Source organism: Poecilia formosa, unplaced genomic scaffold (genome assembly GCF_000485575.1).
Source record: "Poecilia formosa unplaced genomic scaffold, Poecilia_formosa-5.1.2 Scaffold123, whole genome shotgun sequence".
Classification (NCBI taxonomy): Eukaryota; Metazoa; Chordata; class Actinopteri; order Cyprinodontiformes; family Poeciliidae; genus Poecilia; species Poecilia formosa.
Genome location: NW_006800062.1, coordinates 102,195 through 124,712, shown reverse-complemented (window position 1 = coordinate 124,712; position 22,518 = coordinate 102,195). Strand labels below are relative to the sequence as shown.

The 22,518-nt window shown below is 37.0% G+C and overlaps 3 protein-coding genes across 6 annotated transcripts in view; 1 reads left to right on the top strand and 2 right to left on the bottom strand.

The window, feature by feature from the left end:
• Nucleotides 1–515: 515 nt before the first annotated feature.
• On the bottom strand, nt 516–4,213 carry iqcc (IQ motif containing C). Its single transcript, XM_007561075.2, has 5 exons — nt 3,978–4,213; nt 3,676–3,819; nt 2,286–2,544; nt 1,267–1,388; nt 516–685 (listed from the first exon to the last, which is right to left on the bottom strand). The coding sequence occupies exons 1-5, from the start codon at nt 4,080–4,082 to the stop codon at nt 626–628; spliced, it is 690 nt and encodes a 229-aa protein (XP_007561137.1). The 5' UTR covers nt 4,083–4,213; the 3' UTR covers nt 516–625.
• A 56-nt stretch (nt 4,214–4,269) lies between these two features.
• Nucleotides 4,270–22,518, top strand: part of fancm (FA complementation group M) — a 47,402-nt gene continuing 29,153 nt past the window's right edge. For all 3 annotated transcript variants that reach the window (XM_007561079.2, XM_007561078.2, XM_007561077.2), the window contains exons 1-4: nt 4,270–5,058; nt 6,364–6,536; nt 7,508–7,585; nt 7,688–7,846. In XM_007561079.2, coding sequence (XP_007561141.1) covers nt 4,365–5,058; nt 6,364–6,536; nt 7,508–7,585; nt 7,688–7,846 — 1,104 coding nt within the window. In that variant the 5' untranslated portion in view covers nt 4,270–4,364. The remainder of the gene's footprint in view (nt 5,059–6,363; nt 6,537–7,507; nt 7,586–7,687; nt 7,847–22,518) is intronic.
• Nucleotides 10,780–22,033, bottom strand: soul3 (heme-binding protein soul3). 2 transcript variants are annotated; one of them, XM_016675934.1, is made up of 6 exons: nt 21,788–22,033; nt 21,435–21,702; nt 16,428–16,522; nt 14,410–14,551; nt 14,067–14,250; nt 10,780–13,093 (listed from the first exon to the last, which is right to left on the bottom strand). In XM_016675934.1, exons 2-6 carry the CDS (start codon nt 21,679–21,681, stop codon nt 12,922–12,924), a joined length of 840 nt encoding a protein of 279 aa, XP_016531420.1. In that variant the 5' UTR covers nt 21,682–21,702; nt 21,788–22,033; the 3' UTR covers nt 10,780–12,921. The 2 variants fall into 2 exon arrangements, with proteins under 2 accessions (XP_016531420.1, XP_007561138.1); XM_007561076.2 differs by having other exon boundaries at nt 21,435–22,032.

The following is a 22,518-nucleotide window of genomic DNA, read 5'->3' as shown; positions in this document are numbered from 1 at the left end:
GTTAATATGATAATTATTTTTGTTGTTAGCTGATTAATAATTGGATAGCAAAACATGCTTACTAGGATTTATTCTGTTACAGAATTTGAACAAAATGAAGCTAAAACTGACAATGAGTTTTGGGTAGAACATATTTACAGACATTTATTTTTATCTTAATCACAAAATATGTATATTTTGTACAGGTTTGACTTACTTATTGCTCTCAGTATGTAGTTTATTGTGTCAGCAAATGCATATATTTGAGTCTCTATACTCCAATTAACAATTAATTGATTACTAAATTAGTTGACGATTAATCACGATTAATTGTTTCAGGCCTTGTTTTAAAGATATTTACAAACCATTATGGTGGAATAATTACACAACATACCTCCTAAATGATCATTTTATCAGAATTTTTCACACTGGATCAGGTTTAACCAAAGATTAGCTTTTGAATTAAGCTGAATGAGCTACTTTCCTGACTAACTGGTGGAAAATAATACAACAGTCCATCAGATAAAGCAGAGATATCTTTGTAGAAAAATATAATTTATTTCCTTTTACATGCATGTTTTAAGTGCACTACATTATATATTACATCATAAATAATAAATACAAATAATCTTCAACAAAGATGATATTAGGGTGAGTCAGGAGCCAAAAGTTCAACGTTGTAAAGTCTGTCCTTCAGTGATAGGTACTGTAAAGAAACATAAGAAAAACACAGTAAAAACAGTGATTGTTGTGCAGCTACAGACTAAAATTAGATGGTAGGATGAGCTCTTCCTACCATCAGAAAGATGCAAAATATTAACACTGCTGAAGCTTTTCTGAAATCTGGAAATGCTTCTGCAAAGCTTTCTTGAAACTTAGTTGGTACTTTCCCTGAACTTCCTGTGTTTTCCTTAAGTAATAAATACATTAAAGCATCTAACTCAAAATAAAAAAACAAAGGTTTATTTTTCAGACTTTGCTTCAAATGAGACAATTTTTTGAAGTCTTTCAAAAATTGTCCTGTTGAGTAGATTTCCTGAGACGTTGCTTTCTCCTTTTGTTTATTTTCCACGTTAAGCTTTTTTTATCATCACTTTTTCCCACATTTAAGCACAAAAGTTCGTAATAAAGGTTTCCTGATATGTATCAGCTTTATCACTTTAGTTTAGAAACCTTTTCATGCCAACATTAAGTCATAGCCAGGTGTTGCAATTTCAAACAATATCCAAAGAAAAATTTAGAAAAACCTTCAGAAAATGACAGCATAGAGGGATTTTTGGCTCCTACCTTCTTCCTGCTGTCGATAGCTTGTTGGAGCCAGACCAGCTCCATGGTCAAAGTGTTTCTATGGAGACGCAGCGCCTGTGAAGTTAGGGGCACCTCCTGCGCCAGGCAGTACTGCTGGAAACCTGAATGAAGGATTACAAACTCAACACTACAAATACAGATTCAGTTTTATGTCAACTCAAATCTGCACTGTAAAACATTTGAAGGTGGTTTAACTTGAAAATGAAAGTCCACCTGCTGCCTTGAAAATGCAATTTAAGTCAACAAGAAAATTGTTTTGGTTTTAATTAAAGTTCGTTAAGTTGACTTAACAAGAGACAAGTTGTTTAAACATTGTTTTTTCAGTTCGTTAATATTGAATTGTTAGTTTTAATTTAAAGTTGAAATTTAAGCCAAAAAATTATTTCACAATATGCAAGAAACAACTTCCTTCACCCAGCTAAAGAGCCACATTTCTCTGTTATATAACGACTTATTTTACTTTAGAATAATTTAAATTCTTGCATGAACAAAATTTCTGATCTGATAATGAATTTTATTAAACGTCACAATGAATTCAGATAGAAAACATTTTGTGAAAACAGGACATTAAAATAAACATTTACATTAATAACAAACTAGAGTCAGATCAATGTAACGCACTTCCATCTCAGTGGAAACATGCCACTAAGCATTCTGGGAAATAGTTCCCACCCCTGTCTTTTTCTTCTTTCATTTTTTTAAGTGCTAACCTAAAAACTCTAGTTTATTAAACTGTTGGGTGTTTGACTAAATTAATAAAAAGTTAACACTATTTACTACTGTAAGTTTATCTTTTACAAACTCAGACATTTTGGTTCAAAATCTAAAACACACTGAATTTATTTGATTTAAAGGAGAGAACATAGTAGACACAACTAAGCATGACTCAAATGCTTTACAGTGTGGAGGCAGGCCCTGTCCTCCTATTTTTAAAGATCAAAGCCTGAAACTTTAAATTGAGAAACAGCTGAAATAAAACTTGTAAAACAATGTTTCACCTTTCTGAGGGTAAACATTATGGTCCAGCTCTGGACTGCTCCAGACGATGGAGGACCTTCTTGTGCTCTCCATCATCCCTCCATCACATCTCAGAGGAATGCTGGACCAATCCTCCCTTTCAGCTTCTTTCCTCTCCAGGTGGACACAGCGCTCCTGTCCCTCCTCTTCTAGGGAATCTGGACTCTGGGAAGTAGTGACGTCTAGTTCTGGGTCTGGTGGTTTCCGTAAACGTCTAGCAGGTTGAAGACATGCTCCATCCTGTCAGTACAAGGATGAAAGTCTTGAAAACATTGGATTTTTGACTGAATCTGCTAACATTTTCCATATCTCTTTGAATTTAATTCAAGTGATGCTTTGATATTTGATGCTGGATGGATGCAGGTAACTCAAACAAGGACCATAACATTTTTATTATTTAAATTGATGCATTAATTTATTCTATTTTGCAGGACAGTAAATTATCCCAGAAACCACTGGTTTAATTGATAATATTGTCGTTTTGAAACAATTTTTAGCTAATTTAAACATAATTGCAAAAATAATTCAAGCTTGCCATCGCAAAGACTAATGAACTTTAATTTAGTACGCTGGAACCGGAAGACATTTTAAATATCCCAAATAAAACACAACGACCAAAAACAATAAACAAAAAGGCATTAAAAGACCAGAAACCATAAATAAAATTGATTATGAAGTCTCTGTAAACAAAACTGCCCTTCAAAACATATAAATTGTTTATCATTAATCATTTTAATTTAGCATACAATTAATTGATTTATTTGGCATTATGTTTTTCTTCTTCCTGAATACTGAAGGCAACTTTATTTGGTTAGCACTAGTCATACATGCAACAACTGATGTATTTTACATAAAGGAACAGAGAAATAAAATTATATTAAGACAATATAAACATATAAAAAACATAAGGAAAAGCAACAAAATACAGGACAAAAATAATGTGATAAAATAAAATAGTATGTTTGTGAAAGCGGCAGAAAAAGTCCTCAATATAAAGAAGCCAAAATCTTTAGATAAAATTTTTTTATACATAACATTTCAACCTGTAGAGCAAATGTGTCAAACGTAAGGCCTGCGGGCCAAATCTGGCACGCCATAACTATTTATGTGGCCCTCAATATCACATAAATAAAACTTGAACATAACACGTGTGTGCTTAAATTCATTTTATCATAGTGATAGAACATTATTAACTATCTGCACCAGGTAGCATATGATTATTGATTTGAAATAGACTGCAGGCATATTAATTCACCTTTGTTCATATAAAAAAAACGATAATGAATCTGCTTATTGAAGTCATATCCAGTTTTTCAGTGTAGTATCTTGAATTAAATACAAAGTGACAGCCTAGGACAGGAAGTTACTTACTGTGTCTGTAAAGTGTGGGATGGATAAGGTCGTATCAGTCCACCTTAAATGGGTCAGATCTCCTTCTACCTCCCTTACGATCTCCTCAAAGTCCTCACGCGCGCGCCGCACTTCCGTTCTCGTGAGGTATCCGCGCGCACGCGCCTGCAGAGACGACACAGTTAGCATCGCAGTAAGTTCTACAGCTGTGCTAACAGCTAGTAGCATCTACAGGGCCCGAACAAAAAACAGCAATAACAACAGTCAGTCGTTAGGTAAAGAATATAACCAACATTTCCGCTTTACTGGAATGTATTTGTCACCTGGAAATGTGTAATTATTTTGTCCAATTTGCTTCTGTCCATTGTTATGGTAACATGACAGCAGTTAACCGGAGAGCGGGAGTTAACGCAAACTTTTTTACCCATTTCCGGGAACTAGCTTACAAACTAAAAGCATTTCAATAAAAAATATAAAGTCCGTAGGCTTTTCTCAATCGCTTATCCTAAAATTATTACGATTTATACATTTTGTTCATTGTGTTAAAACAACGGAGGTACACCCACAAATTTAAAGCTGTAGCTATCGTCGGGGGGTTTTTATTTTGGAAAGCATGCCGGCGGAAGTGACTTTATGTTTGTGTTCGGGTTGAGATGTAGCAGCTAGTCACATGGCACTTTTCTTAAAGTTTTGTGCCACGGCTGATAAAAATGAGTGGTGGTTCAAATCAGAGAACTTTGTTCCAGACTTGGGGGGCTTCTGTGTCCCAGAACAAAGCGGTCCAATCGGGGAAAGATGCCCGAAAAGCTACCGGGGCGATCCGGACATCCTCCAGCAGAGCTCAGGTAGCTCCAACAAACCCTTCTCCTCATCAGCAAAAATCTCCATGGACAGTAATTGGTCAGAATAGCACACATACAGCAGAGAGACAAGAATACGTCATCCCTGAAGATGAAGATGAAGATGACGATGACTTAATGGTGGTGGCTGTCTATGAAGCTGAAAGGAGCCTCCAGTTTAAGAACAGCGACGGTTTACAAAATAACCACGCAAAAGGACAAAGTGTTGCTCCCTTTAGTAGCCCATCCTGTAAGAAGATATATCCACATCTTCCAGGTTTTGACAGCTCCTCAGCTGACGTGTGGATCTACCCCACCAACTATCCTATTAGAGACTATCAGCTGAAGATATCGGAGGCTTCCCTGTTCCAGAACACACTGGTGTGTCTCCCTACTGGTTTAGGAAAAACCTTCATAGCCTCTGTGGTTATGTACAACTTCTACCGCTGGTATCCAGCAGGAAAGATTGTGTTCATGGCTCCCACCAAACCTCTGGTGGCCCAGCAGATCGAGGCCTGTTATAAAGTGATGGGAATCCCTCAGGACCACATGGCTGAGCTGACAGGTAAACACACCAGGGATGCACCAATCTGCATTTCTCACTTCCGATACCAATGCAGATATCTGAGGTTTAGTATTGGCCAATACTAAAAAAACGGTGCTGATTTGACTTAAAACATTTCTTTTCTTTTAAACACACACATAGTTGGTTTATAACACACCTGATTATGGCTATTAATAATCAGCCAGCTTAATCAATCATTTAAATAATTATTAACTGGAATATGCAGACTCACTGAAACAACATTTTTCACAGTAGTAATTAAACTAAAACTATAAAATATATATACATTTTGGATTTAATATAGGGCTGCACAGTCCACTTTTTTCACTTTGAATACAGATATCTGAGGTTTAGTATTGGCTGATACCGATCTGATACAGAAAAAAAGCTGAATTGACTTAAAATGTTTATTTTTTTGAACACAGACATAAATGTACTGAATTACAAACATATTTGATAAAAATGCACCAGTACAACACACTTAAATACACCAAAAGCTTCACAAGCTTGATCCAACATGTAATAAAAACATAAATTTAATGTCTTCAATAAGTGCAATTATGAGTAAACAGCCAATGTAAAATAAATAAACTGACTGATCAAAACAATAACTTAAGAAATAAACTGCATTAAATGTTCTGTCAAATTGTTCATAAAGTCCAATTAGAACTTCTATATATAACGTAAAATAAATAATAAAGCATGAAGTCACTCAGAGCACAAAGGATAGAATTAGACTGAATAGATCTGCCCGTAAGGACTGGACAAATTGTCACGATACCCGATCTAGAATTTTTTTCAATACCGGGACTGATATAGTAGGTCTGGGCATTTATTGTATTACTTATCATGATAAATTTCTAATTATGATAAGAATTTTGATTTATCGTTGCAACGATAAATTCTGATTAGTGATTTTTAAAACCCCCAAAACTGTCCAGATTATTTCTAGCCGTCTGGACAGCTAGAAATAACAGTCAATAAATATCAATACATTTAAAAATATGATTAAATACAGATACTGTTTGCAGTTTAGCGATACGAATCACATTTTTTTATGTGACGGGAGTCCTAAAGAATACATATTACAAATGGGTATGTTTTTACCTAAAAGAGGAGTATTGAATAATTTTCATTGCTACATTTATAGTTAGCACTTTAGGATCCAAAAATACAGTGATAAAACTTTAAATCCATATCGTCCACCCTTATCAAACAGATATTAATATCAGTGCATTCCCAGATGATGCTCATCATATTTGTTTTAGCCACTGCTAACATGGTTGATATTTGTGGCTTTTGCAGGCAGCACGGCAGCGAAGCAGAGGCAGGAGGTGTGGAAGTCCAAACGCGTCTTCTTCCTCACCCCTCAGGTGATGGTGAACGATCTTTCTAGAGAAACCTGTCCTGCAAAAGAGATCAAGTGTGTGGTGATCGATGAAGCTCACAAGGCATTGGGTAACCATGCCTACTGTCAGGTAACCGGCTTTCAGATCTTTACTTCCATCAGGGGTAAATGCTGAAGCTAATGATTATTATAGCAGTCAAGATGTTCAAGTAATTTAATAACTACTAAATGTATTTTGTTTGCAATAACAATCTTTACATTGATTACAGTAATCATCTGTTCTTCAGACAGATCATAAAGAAAGCAGCAGTGCACTGATAGCAAATTTTCTGGCCAATCACCGATTTTTAAAAATCCTGACTTGCTGATTTTTTTTGTGTGTGCGTGTGTGCAAAATATAGCAAAAAGTTGGAATGACTGTTGTAAACTGTTCAAATGGAGAGTTGACCTGGTTGGCCCTCTCTCATGGCAGAGCAAAAGGAGACAATGGCTGATTACTGTGTAGGGCACACATTGGCTCAAGCCCATGTTTCCGTGCCCTCCTAAGTCTGGCCCAGTGTCACACGTACGACAATACTGTGACCAAAGTCTTCAATATAGTGATGTGACATTCATGAACGAGCCGATTCTTCTGAGTGGCTCTTTACGATGAACGATAATTCACTGAGAACCGGCTCTTTGCTTTTGTAATGCTCTGCGCACACTGCAGTAGCTATTATTATTCTATTTTATTAACAATATGTATGTATTTAATAATCAAATAAAATACATACATATTTTATTTGTATGTATATTTGTATGTGGTGTGTCCCTGTCCTGAACTTTTGTAGAAGCAGTTAGTTCTACATATATGTACAGTCTTGTGTTTGCATTACTGCTAATATGTTTTTGTTTATGACATTATCATCATTCCTCAGTCAATATATTGACACTTTTCAGTTCAGATCTGTCTGCGTGGACTTCATTTTCACATTTTTGTCATTTATGTTTCCTCCCTATCTACCTATCTACCTGTACCATGTTCGCTATAGTTCAACTTGGTGGGGTTAATGGGACTGAAAATAAACACTTTATTTTCTGGACCTATTTTCTCTCACTCAGGTGATCAGACAGCTGAGCAGTCAGACGTTGCAGTTTCGCGTCTTGGCCCTCAGTGCCACTCCAGGAGGAGACACAAAGGTGACATCACCTCGTCTGTTTTTCTGTAACTAATGTGACTTGAATTTAAATCGTCACGGTAACAAATCTCTGACCCTTCGTCACTTTGTGTCCTTTTTCCAGTCGGTTCAGTCCGTGATTTCCAATTTGCTGATTTCACACATCGAGCTGCGGTCAGAGGAGAGCCCAGACATCCAGGCTCATTCCCACCAGCGGAGTGTGGAGAAAGTGGTGGTTCCTCTGGGGGAGAAACTTTCATACCACCAGACTCGATACCTCCAGGTAGGAACACGCAGAACAGTTGATATAGCTACACTTCATCCTGAAGGACTCACCTAATTGATTCTAATTCAATGGATAAATATTAGAATATCACCCATTTCATTCAGTAATCTGATTCAAAATAAAACTCATGCATAGATTCATTACTGATAATTTTGGGAGATTGGTGATCGGCCGATAATTACATGTGAAGTCGATCTTATCCACCGATCTTGTCAACCTCGGCAAAGGTCTAAAAAAAAAAAAAAATCTGCTGTGAGAGAGGGCTGACTGACAGATCGGCCCACCAGGTCACATCTGCATGTTCGCAGTTAACAATAGTCATCCCCTATTACCAACTCAGCGACTTTCTTGTTACATTTAGCGACATTTCGTACAAAAATCGGCCGAAATCAGAATCGGCAGGTCAGGCTTTTTGAAGATCGTCCAGGATCGGTCGGTCACAGTGTTCATCTTGATGATTATGCCCTACATTTAATAAAAACCCTAAATTAATTTTCCCATAAAATTATATTAAATAAGAACAAAAAGAACGATTTTTCATGCAGAAATATGGACTTCCTGAAGTTTATCCACTTGTTCAGGCTGCCTGTTGCATGAATTACTGCATCAAGAAAATGAGAGACTCTGCTGTCTCTCATTTTTCTCTTGACACTGCTTACTAGATCCAAAAACCAATAAACAACCGAATATGGCAAAAGAAAAATTACACTCCTTTCATTTTACAGAGGAGTGGAAAAGAAATATTTTCTGTCTGAATTCTAAGAAAGTCTTCAGTTTCCTCCATCAAGTGGTGCTTTTTTTCTCCTCGGTCTTTCAGATGTGAAACAAACATGTTATGGAAAAAATGATCTCTTTAGAATCAGACTCTTTAGAATGGTCTCTTTAGAATCAGACTTTCTTTTTTTCTGCACACCTGTGCAGTTATGCATATGATTTCTTTTTCATTCTACATTTGGCATTAAAAGTTTCACCTGCAGGAATTTATCTGCGGAAATTTACCTGCAAATATGGTGACTTTTTGGTGACCAAATTAATCAAGACCAAGTGGAGTTGAGCGACTTTTCACCATTCAAATTACGCTTTTTGGTGACGTGACATCATCATTTAGCTGCTCTAACTGTTTCACTTGTGATCAACTGACTGTAATTTCATTGACTAAAACCTGCTTGACTTGATCTTATGCTGACTGGATCAATGCATTTGCATCCAAATTTTTGTAGGCAAATTTCCTGCAGTAGAGATTTTTGCAGGTAAAATTTTACAAATTAATTTTTCCTTCTGACCTTTTTTGCTGGTGAAATATTTGATAGCAAATTTAAAGTAAAAAAAAACATATAAAAAATGTGATCTTAGGTAAGATTCCCATGAGAATATATTTATTTTATAGGTAGTTTGTGTGGTTGTCTGTGAAGACTGCAGGTTAAATAACTCGAGGTTTAATTTGTGATGCTGTGTAATGCACTGTAGATCCGTTTTAGGTGTTTTGCTGCCACCTTCTGGTTATTTCTATTATTTTTTTGTCTTGAATTTGTGGTAAAACCTCGGCATCACATGGCTCTCTCCAGGCTGTGTGGTTCTTTCTGGGTCAGCTAAGATCAAAAGGATTGATTTTTCTTGAAAGCGTCCTCCTGTTTGACTCTGTGGTCAAGCTTTAGTGCTGCCAGACTGCGTTTCGGGTTATTAAAGAAGCCGACCTGCTGCTGCTCCTTTCGTCTCGCCTCAGTGTCTGCGTGTGTTTTTGTAAATGTGCAGCGAGACGGGGTTTTCTGAAACATGGCGTCTGCAATTTAAAGCTTAGACATAACTGAACTTTAAGTTATTTAATTTTTCTAGTTTGTTGTCTTTAATTACAATCAGCTGCTGGTCGACCAGCTTCTGTCCTCTGCAGTGAGCATTACTGCAGCCAAGCAAACAGAATTAAACAACTGCTGAGAAAATCAGAAAAATGAGCCAGTCATGCAGGCAGGTGCTTGTTTTGAATTTTTCCAGCGACAGTTATCGGCTGATTTTAATCCCCAGTGTTCATCTTGACTGCTTCTCTTCTTTCCAAGTTGTTTTTGAGACAGAGGGAGTTTTTTGTGAGTGAACATGTAGTAGCTCAGAAGTAATGTTTTATTTATTTTAAGGTTGAGAGCAATGTTTTAAAACGCTGTAAACATTTTAACGGCTTCTCTTTCACTACAGTTTTGTTTATCCACAAACTTTCCTGCTTAAGTTTTGTCAGATCTTTTGTAAGATGTTTCTATGGGATGTTGAAGGTCAGCAATAAGCATTAAATGGAGTTTTTATGGAGAAATACTTTATTATGCAAAGCATCACCATGTTCTAAATGGATCAAGATCTGGGGTTTCCTGGACATAAACCAAAAGTTTTAATGGTTTCATCTCTTTGCCTCCATGGTTTGATGCCCAGTTGTAGTGGAATAACATAATTTATAACCAGTTTGATACTTGATTATTGGAGAATATTTTGATCCTACTCCTCATGTATCACAGTGCTTTAGGTAAAATTATCCCTTGGTAAGCCTCAGCGACTGCTTAATACTTGTGTATCATTCACATTTCCTTCATGTTCGAGTCTGAAGGGTTGCAAAGTAGAAAAAAAATTGCCTCAGTCCTTTCTTGGAGAGATGTTGCTTTTTTGGCAACCATCTTGATATTTGATGTTACATTTTGAAGCAGGGTTTGATTGTTTTCTGTATTTGGTCTAATAAAAACAAAGCAGCTTGTTGGTTTGATAGAAATCTCACACACACCCATTTTGTCTTTCCTGTGTTAAGCAGCGTTATATGCAGTTTGTGAATGCGGTTCGTAGTTAAACTCCTTATTTAAATTCATAAACTGTTTATGTTTAACACTACGACTAAATCCTGGAGTAAAGCTGCGTCGTACAGAGGTACTGGTCAGGTGCTAAGATTGCACATGTCAAAAGACGGGACACCAGCACATTTTATTGAACAAACAGAACACAGTAGCACTCATTTGTTGCATTTGAACTTTCACAGTACATATTATCACCCCGTTGCAAAACACTAAAGAAAAAAGAAGCATGAAAACAGAGCAATAACTAAACCCTCAAAGGGGGAAAAAATCTGCATATTCAATGGCTTTTATGCACATTAATGCTACTATCATTTGATTTAAATGAATTCTTTGGATGTAGTTGCTCTACAGTCTCAACTTCACACTAACACAAAATGTCATTTTTGCACAACTTTTGATGCATTTTATTAGAACTGTACATTGTATTAAATTGCAGGACAGACTACAACAGGCGCTTAAACTCTGCTGGCCAATGTGTTTTGCCAGTTGGATGAACATTATGTCTTTAATGCCTCCATTTAATACACAGCAGCTTTCAGAGTTGAAGCTCAGGGTGAGTTGTGATTAAAGAGGGTAGCGTCACTGAAATATTCCACAATAATACCTCACTGTCATGTTTTTCTAATATCGTACAGCCCTACGTGTTATTAAATGAGCAAACTTAGTCCTTAATCTTTCTTTTTCAGAAATTAAAACAGTTTTCAGCAGAATTTCAACAGCTGCGTTTCCACTAATGTTGAAAAAACACAATTTTGCAATTGCAGTGATTCTATTAAATAAGAAATGGAAATAAAATCTTTTCGCGTCATCATCCACCAGCTTCTTCCTGTCGTCTTCCTCTTCATAGTCTGCGCCAGTAGCGACATCCGGTTATAACTTGTGTGATGCAACAAAATATGTTTCCATTGCAGTTTTGTCAAATAAACCAATTTCGATTTGGCCAAAATACCACATCATTCTAGCACCAAAAATTTTTTTCCCAAAACTGGTATGTTTCCAATATGCAAATCAGCATAGATTTTCTGGGGGAAACCCTGCATGTGGTTAATGGAAACGCAGCTATAAACAGCTCCATTCTGGAGAAAAACCATCACACAGTGATCATTTATCAGGTCTACATCCAGTTTGATTTCGACACCCTGCAGAAACAGAAACGCTTTCTTTAATCGGAGAAAGAACATTAGAAACATCGTCAGCTTAAAAACATTAAAATCAGCTTTTCTAATTACAGCAAATATACTCAGGATTTCTGTGACTTAATCATCTATTTAGCAGCAGCAGTGTTTGCGATGCACTAGCGAACTCTAACACCGACACAGAGTGGCCAGCAGAAATAGACAACAGGTACTTAGAAATACTTGAGTTTGTGTGTAAACAAGTCTTGGAGCCGGAGGAATGCCTTAATCTTGGATCACTAGCTGAAACACACTGTACAGAATCCGGTGCTGGTTTTGATTGTCATTTAGCAGATCTGTTGGCATTTGGTTTGTTGAAGTGTGATGCCCTGGAGCTCTACATTCATTTACAAACACGTCACCTTCTTTCTGTGCTTAGCTTAAATACAGCTTAGGCCACTAGCTTCGGTCCGGATAAAGTCTCCTGGATCTGATCTGATCAGGGCCTTAAGCTTGCTTCACACTCCCCAGCCTACAGAAACCAACTTGTTGCTTTTAAGTCATCTAGGAAATATTGCACTCACTGCTGAGGGAAAGTATGCAGTGTGTTTAGCATCCCGTTCACCTGTAAGATGTGTTTTATTTTATTCCAGAGGAACAGCGCTGTCCTCAACATGAATGAACGTTATTATGGCTACGCAACAAACTGTGCGACCACTGGGAGCTGCTTCCCGTAGATTGACTGACCTAACCTCAGTGGATCACAAAGCGCTAACAGATGAAACTATCACACTTTACCAAAGGGGGCGCTGTGAGGAAAGGTTTATTATATCCAGCTAGAAGGAGAACAAACTGCTTCGTTTAGCATTGGTTCGTGTTAATGGGTGTATGGCAGTGGTTAAAATCAGGTGAAATAAAGATCGATCTAAAACGAAGGAAAGGGAATGATTTTTTCTCTCTTTTGTAGTTTTAAACTCAAAACCTATCGGTTTTGTAGTATGCTAGGCTGGTGGTTGTTTCAGGGGAAGGATGGTGACTTGAAACGGTCTGGAACCTGAGACTGTAGCTGAGCTAGTTGGGGCAGTGTCAAGAGTTCATGAGGCTTGAGGGTCATAGGTAGGATGGTTCTGTCTGGTCAGCGTCGCTCCAGGAACCAGATTTCATTCTCACGGTTGCTGTGAGCCGGGTTGGTGTAGCCGGCCACGATGAACGAGTTGTTGACGCACACGCCAGGGGAGTCCAGCAGCTCCGCCATGGCGTTGATCTGGTTGATGATGGTCACTTCGTTGGTGGGACCAGTAAACCCCCTGGTGGAAGGATGAAGAAAACGTCTCAGGGTTTTATTTTTATTCTCAGGCTGTCTGCACATCTTTAAAAAGTCTTACATTCATGTATTGGAAATTAAGGCCTTAAGAGGGTCTTAAATTTAATAAAATAACATAAGTTGACCTTAAATAATAATATTGTTTAAAATAAGATTAAGTGGTTAAATAAAAAAAAAAACACAATATTTGATCTAATTTTTATCAGATTAATCGATTGTCAGAAGAATTCCTAGATTAATCGATCGCTAAAAAAATTATTAGTTGCAGCCCTACAAAAGTTTGAGTCATGTGTCAACATCTTCACGGCACTATGTGTTTACAGGCGGTTTAGACTACCGGTAACTAGCAAGAAATAAGTTATTGCTAGTTACCAGTACCTGCAAATTTAGAATATTACCTGCTAGTCTGGCTAGCAAGCTAAATTATATTCTAGCAACCAATATATTGGTAACTAGCTTAGTTAGCAGTAGCTACTGCAACAATAGCCATTCTAGTAATATCAAGATAGCAAGCTATTCTAGCTTCTAGTCAGCTTACCAGCTAGCAAGAAAATATTAGCTAGCAAGAACATAGCAAACCCAAATTATTACCATGGAGCGACAGACAAAAATTACCGCCACTCGGGGAGAAACCCAACGCACAGCATGGTATGGTGACGAAAGTTTAACATTTTTCAGCTTTCTTGTGTCGCGTTGATACCACAGCTACGTGTACGAGCTAACAATTTCACATGCATAATGTCATTGGTTGGTTAGCTGGAGGAGGGCAAGCAATTGTTGCAAACCTTAAGCACAAATTTATTGTTTGTTTTTGCCAATTGTTCACTTCTGTTGCATACTTTTAACCATATGCATCCCCTGCATATAATTTTTCAGCCTTAAGTTTAATTGTAGGTGACCTTAAAAAGATCTTAAATTTGGCTTGCTGAAACCCGCAGCTCCTATTCTCTACTAACCTTGTGTAGACGGTAGCGGCTGGCCAGACTTCGATGACAATCTCGCCATCATACGGCTGTGGCGGCTGGGCCTGATGCTCAATAGGAAGGTAGTACGCCACAGTCACATCCTGGGAGATCACGGAGTGGTTCTCATCTGTCCGCACTATTGTCACGATGGGCAACGTCATCCCAAGGTAGTCTCCTAAATCAGACAGACATTGGAACAGGACACTTTTATTTCCATGATCCATTCTGATGGGTCATTATAAAGTTAAATACTGTCATATCTGTCATCTTGTGCATCACAATAAATAATGGAAAATCCTTTCCAAGTCAGATGCAGCGTTGCTTTTGGACTCACCTAAGGAGTTCTGCTGACAGATGTATCTCATTATTCTCATGAAACCGTAGCAGATGCTCTGTTCGTATGTGTCCTCACGCATAGTTATGCAAGCCCAGTGGCCCTTTTCGTAGTGGCGTTTCTCATATAGCTGCTCCCCACACTGAGAAGGAAATGGCAGAAATGTAAACAAGATCCAAGCAAACATTTTACAGATAAAATTAAACGTAACATGCGAGAAATGTCAACATTTTTAAGTTTTATTATTGATATATTTCTTTACTCTGGGAATTTATGTGCATTTGGTTACTGCCTTAATGTTCAGCTGCATCTCAGTAAATTAGAATATCATCAAAAAATTAAACTCAGATTCACACAGTGAGAAATATTTTCAAAAGTTTACTTCTGATCATTTACTCAAGTGCTCTTGATGCTATCTCTATACACAATTCAATAGGTGTACTTGAATTTTCATTCAAGTACACCATTTTCTAGATTTGTCTGTGACTTTGTTCTAAGGACCAATCTTTTTCCTTCCACTCAACTTCCCATTAAAATACTTGGATACACTTTGAGTGTACCATCAATTGTGGGCTGGACATTTGCAAAGTAGAAGTCTGCATCTGTGATTTTATTACATTTATTTATTTAAAAAAATCTCCTATTCAATTAGTTTTTTAATACATAGAGTAAAATTAATAGAAATAAAAGCTCTTAATTTCAGAAATGCCAAACTTTTTAATGTTATTCTAAGTTATTGGGATGCATCTGTGTATCGTTTCATTTTAGTTCACTTAAAATTCACTTTGTCTTGAAACTAATTGGCTGTTTGACTAACCCAGGATTTGTTGCTGTCACATTACGACAGTTTTAAAAATGCTCCAAGAATAGTTTGCCACGCTTGGCCTTTGTTCAACCGGAGTCTCCATCCAAGTTCTAATGAACTAATTAATTCAAGTTAAACCAATTAGCCCTTTTTTATTTATACACTTCCCTAAGGAGTTTAAAGAGCTTGGGTGACTCAGAATGTCTGCACATGACTGGGGCGGAGCATTTTTATGTCCTGACTGTAAGTGTGTGCATGTTATGAATATGAAATAAAATAAATGAACATTTAAAATATTTGCTTAATTAGGCTTAAACTACAATTCCAGTAAAATTCTGAGTTGCATGTAAATAGGTTAAAGTTTTATCAATATATTTTGTGGTTTTTGGTAATGATAAAAGTGACAATATTACTTCTCTTTTCAGTCCAACAAACAAAAATACTCCTCTGGAAAAACATTCCCATTTGTAATACACTTGTTTTATGACTCCAGTCACATAAATAAGTGGGATTTGCATCACTAAACTGCACACAGTAACTGCATTTTATCATATCAAATTTATTGATACTCTCGTTGAACAAAGTGCAGTTTAGAATTCCATCAGTAATTGGAATTTATTATGACAACAATAAATTTATTTATCACGATAAATGATGAGAAAAAAGATAGCATGATCATTTTTTAATAACAGAATAATTCAAACTAAATTCTATTACACATGGAAAAATTATTTCTATTTTTAAAGTTATGGTGCCACATTTGGGGTAAAAAGATTTCAAACTTAACTTTTTTACTATAAATTCAGTGTTTGTCTGCTGATATTATGTTCAAATAGTTAAAATAATATGCCACACTTAATTTTAAAATCAAAATAATTAATTGTTTAGTTTGTTACTTTTGTAATGTTAAAATCAATGGCCACAACAACAAAAATAGTATGCTAATGATATTAGCTTTATAGTAGCTCAGGAACAATAAAGCATCTGGTGTTGACATGTTGGTATGGGGGGCCCTGGGCCCCAAAAAGGCTTGGGCCGGCCCTGGTACTTGCATGTAAAATCCTCAAACGTCTACAAAGATTGAACTCTAATTTTCTAGGTCCTGTTCCTATTACGCTTGGGTACTTCAAACCAGGTCACCGATATAGTTACTAGAATAACAGCATAAAAAGACCGGGTTACGTAATTAAAGAAGATTAAAAAAGATGGATACCTTCTCTTTTCGCAGTAGGAGGGTGAATGGGATGTGCTCTCTTTGACTACGTCCTTGGTTGTCGCTACTTAGCTGCTGAATTGGTTCTGCCATATCTGTTGAGCAGACAAAACAGAAATTAATCAATTTTAAGGCCTATATAAACCATTCAAACCTGGTCAATTAAATTCAGTTTAATCCATGAACCAACTCAGTTTTTTATTTTTTGCGTTCAGCGCAGCACATGTGGTCCTCCTGTTTGTAATCTGTGTGCAATGCCTTCGCCCCCTGCAGCTTCTTGGCTGGCAGTGTTTGCGTTTTGAGTGAGGTTCTGCCAGTAGGGCGGAGCGCATGCCAGGATGCTGCTGGGAGTTTCGTTCGTTAGAGCCGACCCGGCCCAATGCCAGGAACAGGAACACACCGGCGTTAGCAGCACAAGTCAGCGTCCGATTCTAACTGAACCAACTTGAATTCAGCCACAGGAGTTCAAACTTGCCGTCGTAGTTTAATCGGGTTTTGTCGGTCAATGCAGTGAAGGGCAACTGGGTCAAAGTGGCCCGTCGTGTTTAGAGGATCAATGATTCGACAGCCAACTAAGCTGCTGTAGAGAGCCATCAACTGAGAACTGATGTGTGTCCATTTTAAAATATTGTTTTATCTGATTAAGTATTCGTACTGCTTGTACTTTTCCACATTTTTCCATCCAGTTTATATAAATATAAATAAACTTTAAATTCTAATTAACATTTATCACTGGACCTGACATATGCAAAATAAACAAAACAACAAAATTAATTTTGGAGTTTCTATAAGTTTCAAACTGTGCTGAGACCAAAGCACCAGACTGAAGACTTCGTCATTCAGCTTTTAAGAGAAAAACAGTAAATCATGCAAAAGGAAATTGAGCTCATTTGACTTTTTTATGCAGTTAATTGATTTATTGGTTTATTAGTTATTACGACAGGCTTTGGCTTTACGTGATAAACGTGAAGTGAAAGAATATATATAAAGGATTTCAACTTTTTACTAAATCCGAAAAGTGTGTTTTCTCATTCAGCTTCCTTCCTGAAAAGTCTTATGGCGTAAATTTTAACATTCAGGTTTCGCCTCAGATTCTAAAGTTGAATGTCGGTCTGGACTTTGACTAGGCCATGCTTCAATCTGTAGTTGTATATTTAGGGAAGGTAAACCTCAGCCGTAGTCAAGTATTTTGCAGCCTGTAACAGATTTTCTTGGCCCCATTCTTCTTCTCATTCACTCTCATCAGCTTCCTCCTCCCAGCTGATCTAAGAAAAACAAAAAGGCGAGATACCTTCACTGCCACTGGCATGTTTTGTTTCAGAAACGGATCAGTGGCCATTAGAGCAGCACTAGATTTTTAACTGCAGTCGCCACACTGCAAAAACACAAAATCTTACCAAGTATTTTTGGATTAGTTTCTGGTGCAAATATCTTTGTGCACTTAAAATAAGATGAAACCAACTTACAAGTAACTTTTAAGCAAGAAAAAGGAGCTTGTTTTGAGTAAATAATTCCTTAATATTGACTGGTTTCATTGTCAGATTATTTCACTCATAAGATGGGCAAAATGCCATAAGTTAAATAATTTGCCAATGAAATAAGTGCATTTTCATCTTGTTGAAAAGTTACTTATGAGTTAGGTTTGTTTTATTTCAAGTGTATTAAGATATTCATGCTAAAAACCAGACTAAATATTTGGAAAGATTTTATATTTTTGCAGCTAATTGCATGTCAGTGAATGCTAAGAGCTGCTGGGGTGCAATAGTTTGTTGTGAATTAAATTTAAATTACTTTGCATAGCTGGAGAAATCGATTTGTTTTGTTTTGTTTGGAGCACTGTGGTCATATCAGTGCAACACAGTATCAGAACTCATTCTCTTGGGAAACTACTGGCTCCGTTTTAACGTTTATTTGGACAGTGCTAACTCTGTCATCAGTTTTTAAAACACTGATCCTCTCAGTTAGAAAATCCCTGCAAGTGGTTTTGTTCTCGGTTGATGATGAAGGTCTGAGGGTTAAGGGAGAATTTTGATCCCGACACTTCTACTGGGACCCAGTGGCCTCACTAACTGCATTTACAGACAGGTTAATAGAGCAGGAGTGGGCGCCATGTTTGTGGTTTGTCTAAAGCTTCAGGCCCAGTTCACACAGATTAATACAACAAATACATTTTTATGCACTTTGGCCTTTTATCCACACAAAAACTCGGTTTAATATACTTCCTTTCACATGATTCTCAATCGATATCGTCTTATGTTTTTAACTTCATATTTAAAAGTAGTTCAACCTACAGGTTGAACTACATGTTTAGTTCTTGACAGGAAGTCATTGTTGTTTTGATGCGATCTGATTGGCTGACTCAGGTTTGCATGTTTAAAAAAACAACACTCAGGTTGGATTTGTGCTGTTTTATGTGGATGAAAACTTTCCTGAAACCGATCCTGTGTGTAAAATGTTACTTTTTACACAATATCACAGAAATATATTTGTTTATAAAGACCCGGCTACTTGAACAAGGCTTAAATTGTGCTAACTGACCAGAGCTAAGGCTTGCTTTTAAACTTATGAATACATCTGAAATCAGCTGTTTGATTTTTTAATGTTCTACTTCTGTGGGTTGCCTTACTGTGTTGGACATGCACCCAACATTGGTGGCTAAAAATGGAAAGTGTGACATATAACTCTGATTTTAGAATCTGTAAATGTTTAACAGCAGCCAAAAGTTGGTAAAATAAATGCATCAAGTGGAGAGATTTTTTTCTCTATAGGAGCTTGCTTTGAAATCAAACATCTATAAATGTTCGTTTTTCAGGGAGATCTAACGCTTCTTTAAAAAAAAAAAAAAACACCAAAAAACTAACTGTCTTTTGAAGGCAGCCTCCTCTTTCTGAATTTCTGTTGCTACAAAGCAGCTGTAAGCTGAACCAGTAAACAGGAAGTTACCCAAAAAACTCGGAACTACACCCACAAATTTATTAGAGAAGTTGTTGAATTACAACTTTAGTTATGAGAGGAAACATGCATGTAAAAGCTGATCCTAGAGTTGGATGATTGTTTTTGGAATAGATAATTGCTGAATAAATGGTCAGTTGAAATAGCTATTATTGCCAGATGAAAATTAAAAATATTAAAAATGTTAATTACTAATTACATACATGGAAAAAGTCAGTGGTTTAGCCCTCAATATTAGTGACCTTAATTTTATCATGATTCCGGCCTTGAGTTCACAAATACAAGAAGCTACTTTGAGAAAAATAAACTGACAGACGCATAAACTTTTTTACAACCATGATGTTTGATCTGTGCTACTGCCCCAACAGAGGTAAGACATATTTTTGTTATGGTGGAAAAACTAAAATGGTGCCAATTCCTTCTTTATACAACCAATGAATCTGTTACAAACATTCTGGGAAAATTCTTGTTTTACTTGAAAATATGCCTCTCACAATGTCTGCATTTGAAAAGTGAGACAATGGTAAACAAGAAATATAAAACTCCCATTTAAATGTAGGTTGGAGTCTCAGAAACATTTCGTCTGTATCCCCTAAACATTCACTTACAGTCCAAAACTAAGCCAAACTGCAAAGGCTTAATTTTATTTGACGTACACAAAGCAAACTTTTGTTTTAAAAACAGCGTTTTATAATTAAAGCAGGAATTAAAATGTTAAAGTTTAGCAAGTCTCAATAGGTACATTGTTTTATTCTGCATGTCTAATCAGTGATTAGCAGTTTAAGACTATTGTTATTTCTTGGCTTCACAAGGCAAAAGTCTGTCTCATAAATCACTAAACAAAACATTAATTTAGAAAAGTTTAGGTATACATTTGACAGGATGGAAAATTAAATATTTTTGGGATAACAGCTGTTTGAAATCTCCAACTGCATCACACTGTAATTTGTTTACCTCTTGTGTTTGTGGACATCTAGAAAAGTGAATACATTAAACTAAAAATTAAAAAGTAATTTCAGTCATTTTTTTGTTTACAACTTAATCCCACAAGTTTAAATCAGGGAAAAGGAAGATATGCATGATTCTGTAGGTTGATTATGCTACCAAGTCAGTTAATATTGCTTATTTTTATTCTTTTCTAGTTAAATATAACTTTATACCATTATGTTATACTTTTTTAGTTTGTTCCCTTACAAAAAGAAATCAAGTTTGAAGATATATCACTCAGTGCTGCCTGCGTTTACTTTATTTACCAGACTAGAACAATTTAGTTTACATTTAGTGTAGAGCTTTATTATGTTTAATTGCACTGCAAGTTTTAATTGTTTAATTAACAGTAGGTGAGCAGAATTGTTTGAAATAAACAAAATTATCTTTAACTCAATGTTTTCAAGCAAAGTTAAGGTTTCAAAATAGCAACATTTTGAAACTTCTGTCTCTTAATGACAGAGATAGGAGTGTCCTCCACCCTGCCCTGCCCTGCCCTCCCATACCTATTGCTACACACTAAAAACAAAATAATTTTAACAATTTTATACAAAAATACATATTTCTTTATGTTTGTGTGTAAATACCATGCTGCTACATTGTGAGAATTTCAACCCAAGCCTGGTTTATTGTAACATTTATAGCATAAGTAGTAATTTTCCATTACAATTTCTTGTTAACTTTGTTGATTTGTGACTCAAAACTTTGGGAAACTATTCCACAAATGTCTATTTTTAGCCAACCCTTTGCGTGAAGAAAACCGTTTAATTGTCATAATCCTAAGTGTAATTATTGCATTCAGTAGTTAGCACTATGTAGCTGAGACACATCTGAAGCGCTGGGACTGTCCTGTCTGGAACTGGTTTGTCAGGAAACTAGGTCACTCTGCGCTGTGGAAAGACCTGAGACCGTTTGTTTTCTAAAGTTCATCCTGACCTTTTTAACTTATCAGACACCCAAAGTAAAGTTTATACTTAAAAAGTAAAGGGTCCTGGAGAGGTGAGGCCACTTTAAAGCATTTATTAGTGAGAGTAAGCTGTGTAAGCCGTAGTTTTTGTGGATTTTTACCTGCAGAAACTTCGACTTGGTGGCCTCTCGCCACTTCCTGCCAGTAATGTAGCAGTCGGTCTGAACCGTCCTCTGCCTCCATAGTTTCTCCCTCCTCTTCCAAGCTGCCGTTGCCCGAATCTGACAGCTGGTCCTCGGAGAAGGACTCCAGGTCCTCCAGGGTGATCATCCCGTGTTGGTCGATGGCGCCGCCGCCGCCGCCTCCTCCTCCTCCGCCGCCGCTCATCTGACAGCCTCCTCGGTCCATATCAGGAGTATTAACCGTCTACCGAGAGAAACAGACCTCGAATGACAGCTAAAACAAGCCGAATCTTTTTTTTTTTTGTCGAAGTAACTGTTGTTTTTCTTTTTACTTCGTGTTCGCGTCGTCCAGATTAGAACAACCAGTACTTTCTAGTCAACAAATTAGGCGCTCCTAAACTACACCCGACGCTCTCAGCCATATTTACAATCACTTGTTTACATCCGACGTGAATGAAACATGTTCCTCAGCTGCTGACACTTTAAAAGAAATCCCTAAAAACCACAGCGAGCCGAGCAGCCGCCACCGTCTCCCGTGCAGAGGAGCGTGACGCTCCGGAGCTGAGGCGTCTGTGATGTTTATGAGGGCGGGCCGCGGGTCACGTGACGCTGCGCGCTCCACAGTCCCCGCCCCTCCGAGCTGTCCGAGGTCTTAGCACCTCTGACTCCTGTGTCCGTCTGAGTACATCCAGTACTTCACACACAAGGATCTTTTCTGTTTCACCCTTAAACCACATATTTATATGTAGAAAGAAACATTATGTGATATTATTTGTGTTTTATAAATCCTCTAATCATTTCATGACTCTTTTGGAGGTATTTGTGACCATAAAGAAGTTAATTTGCATTGAATTGAAGAGTATGTTTACTTATTTTAAGATAAAATATGTTTGAAAAACAGAGGACTATTATAAACAAAGCTGAGAATGAGCACTAGGGGACAGCCTAAACAGGATTTTCTCTGATCTGTATCGCCGCTGCAACAGCTAACCACCATGTTGTACCCTTCAACATGCACGTAGTGAGGAGGACATTATATAATCCACTATGTTCTGGGAAGGGG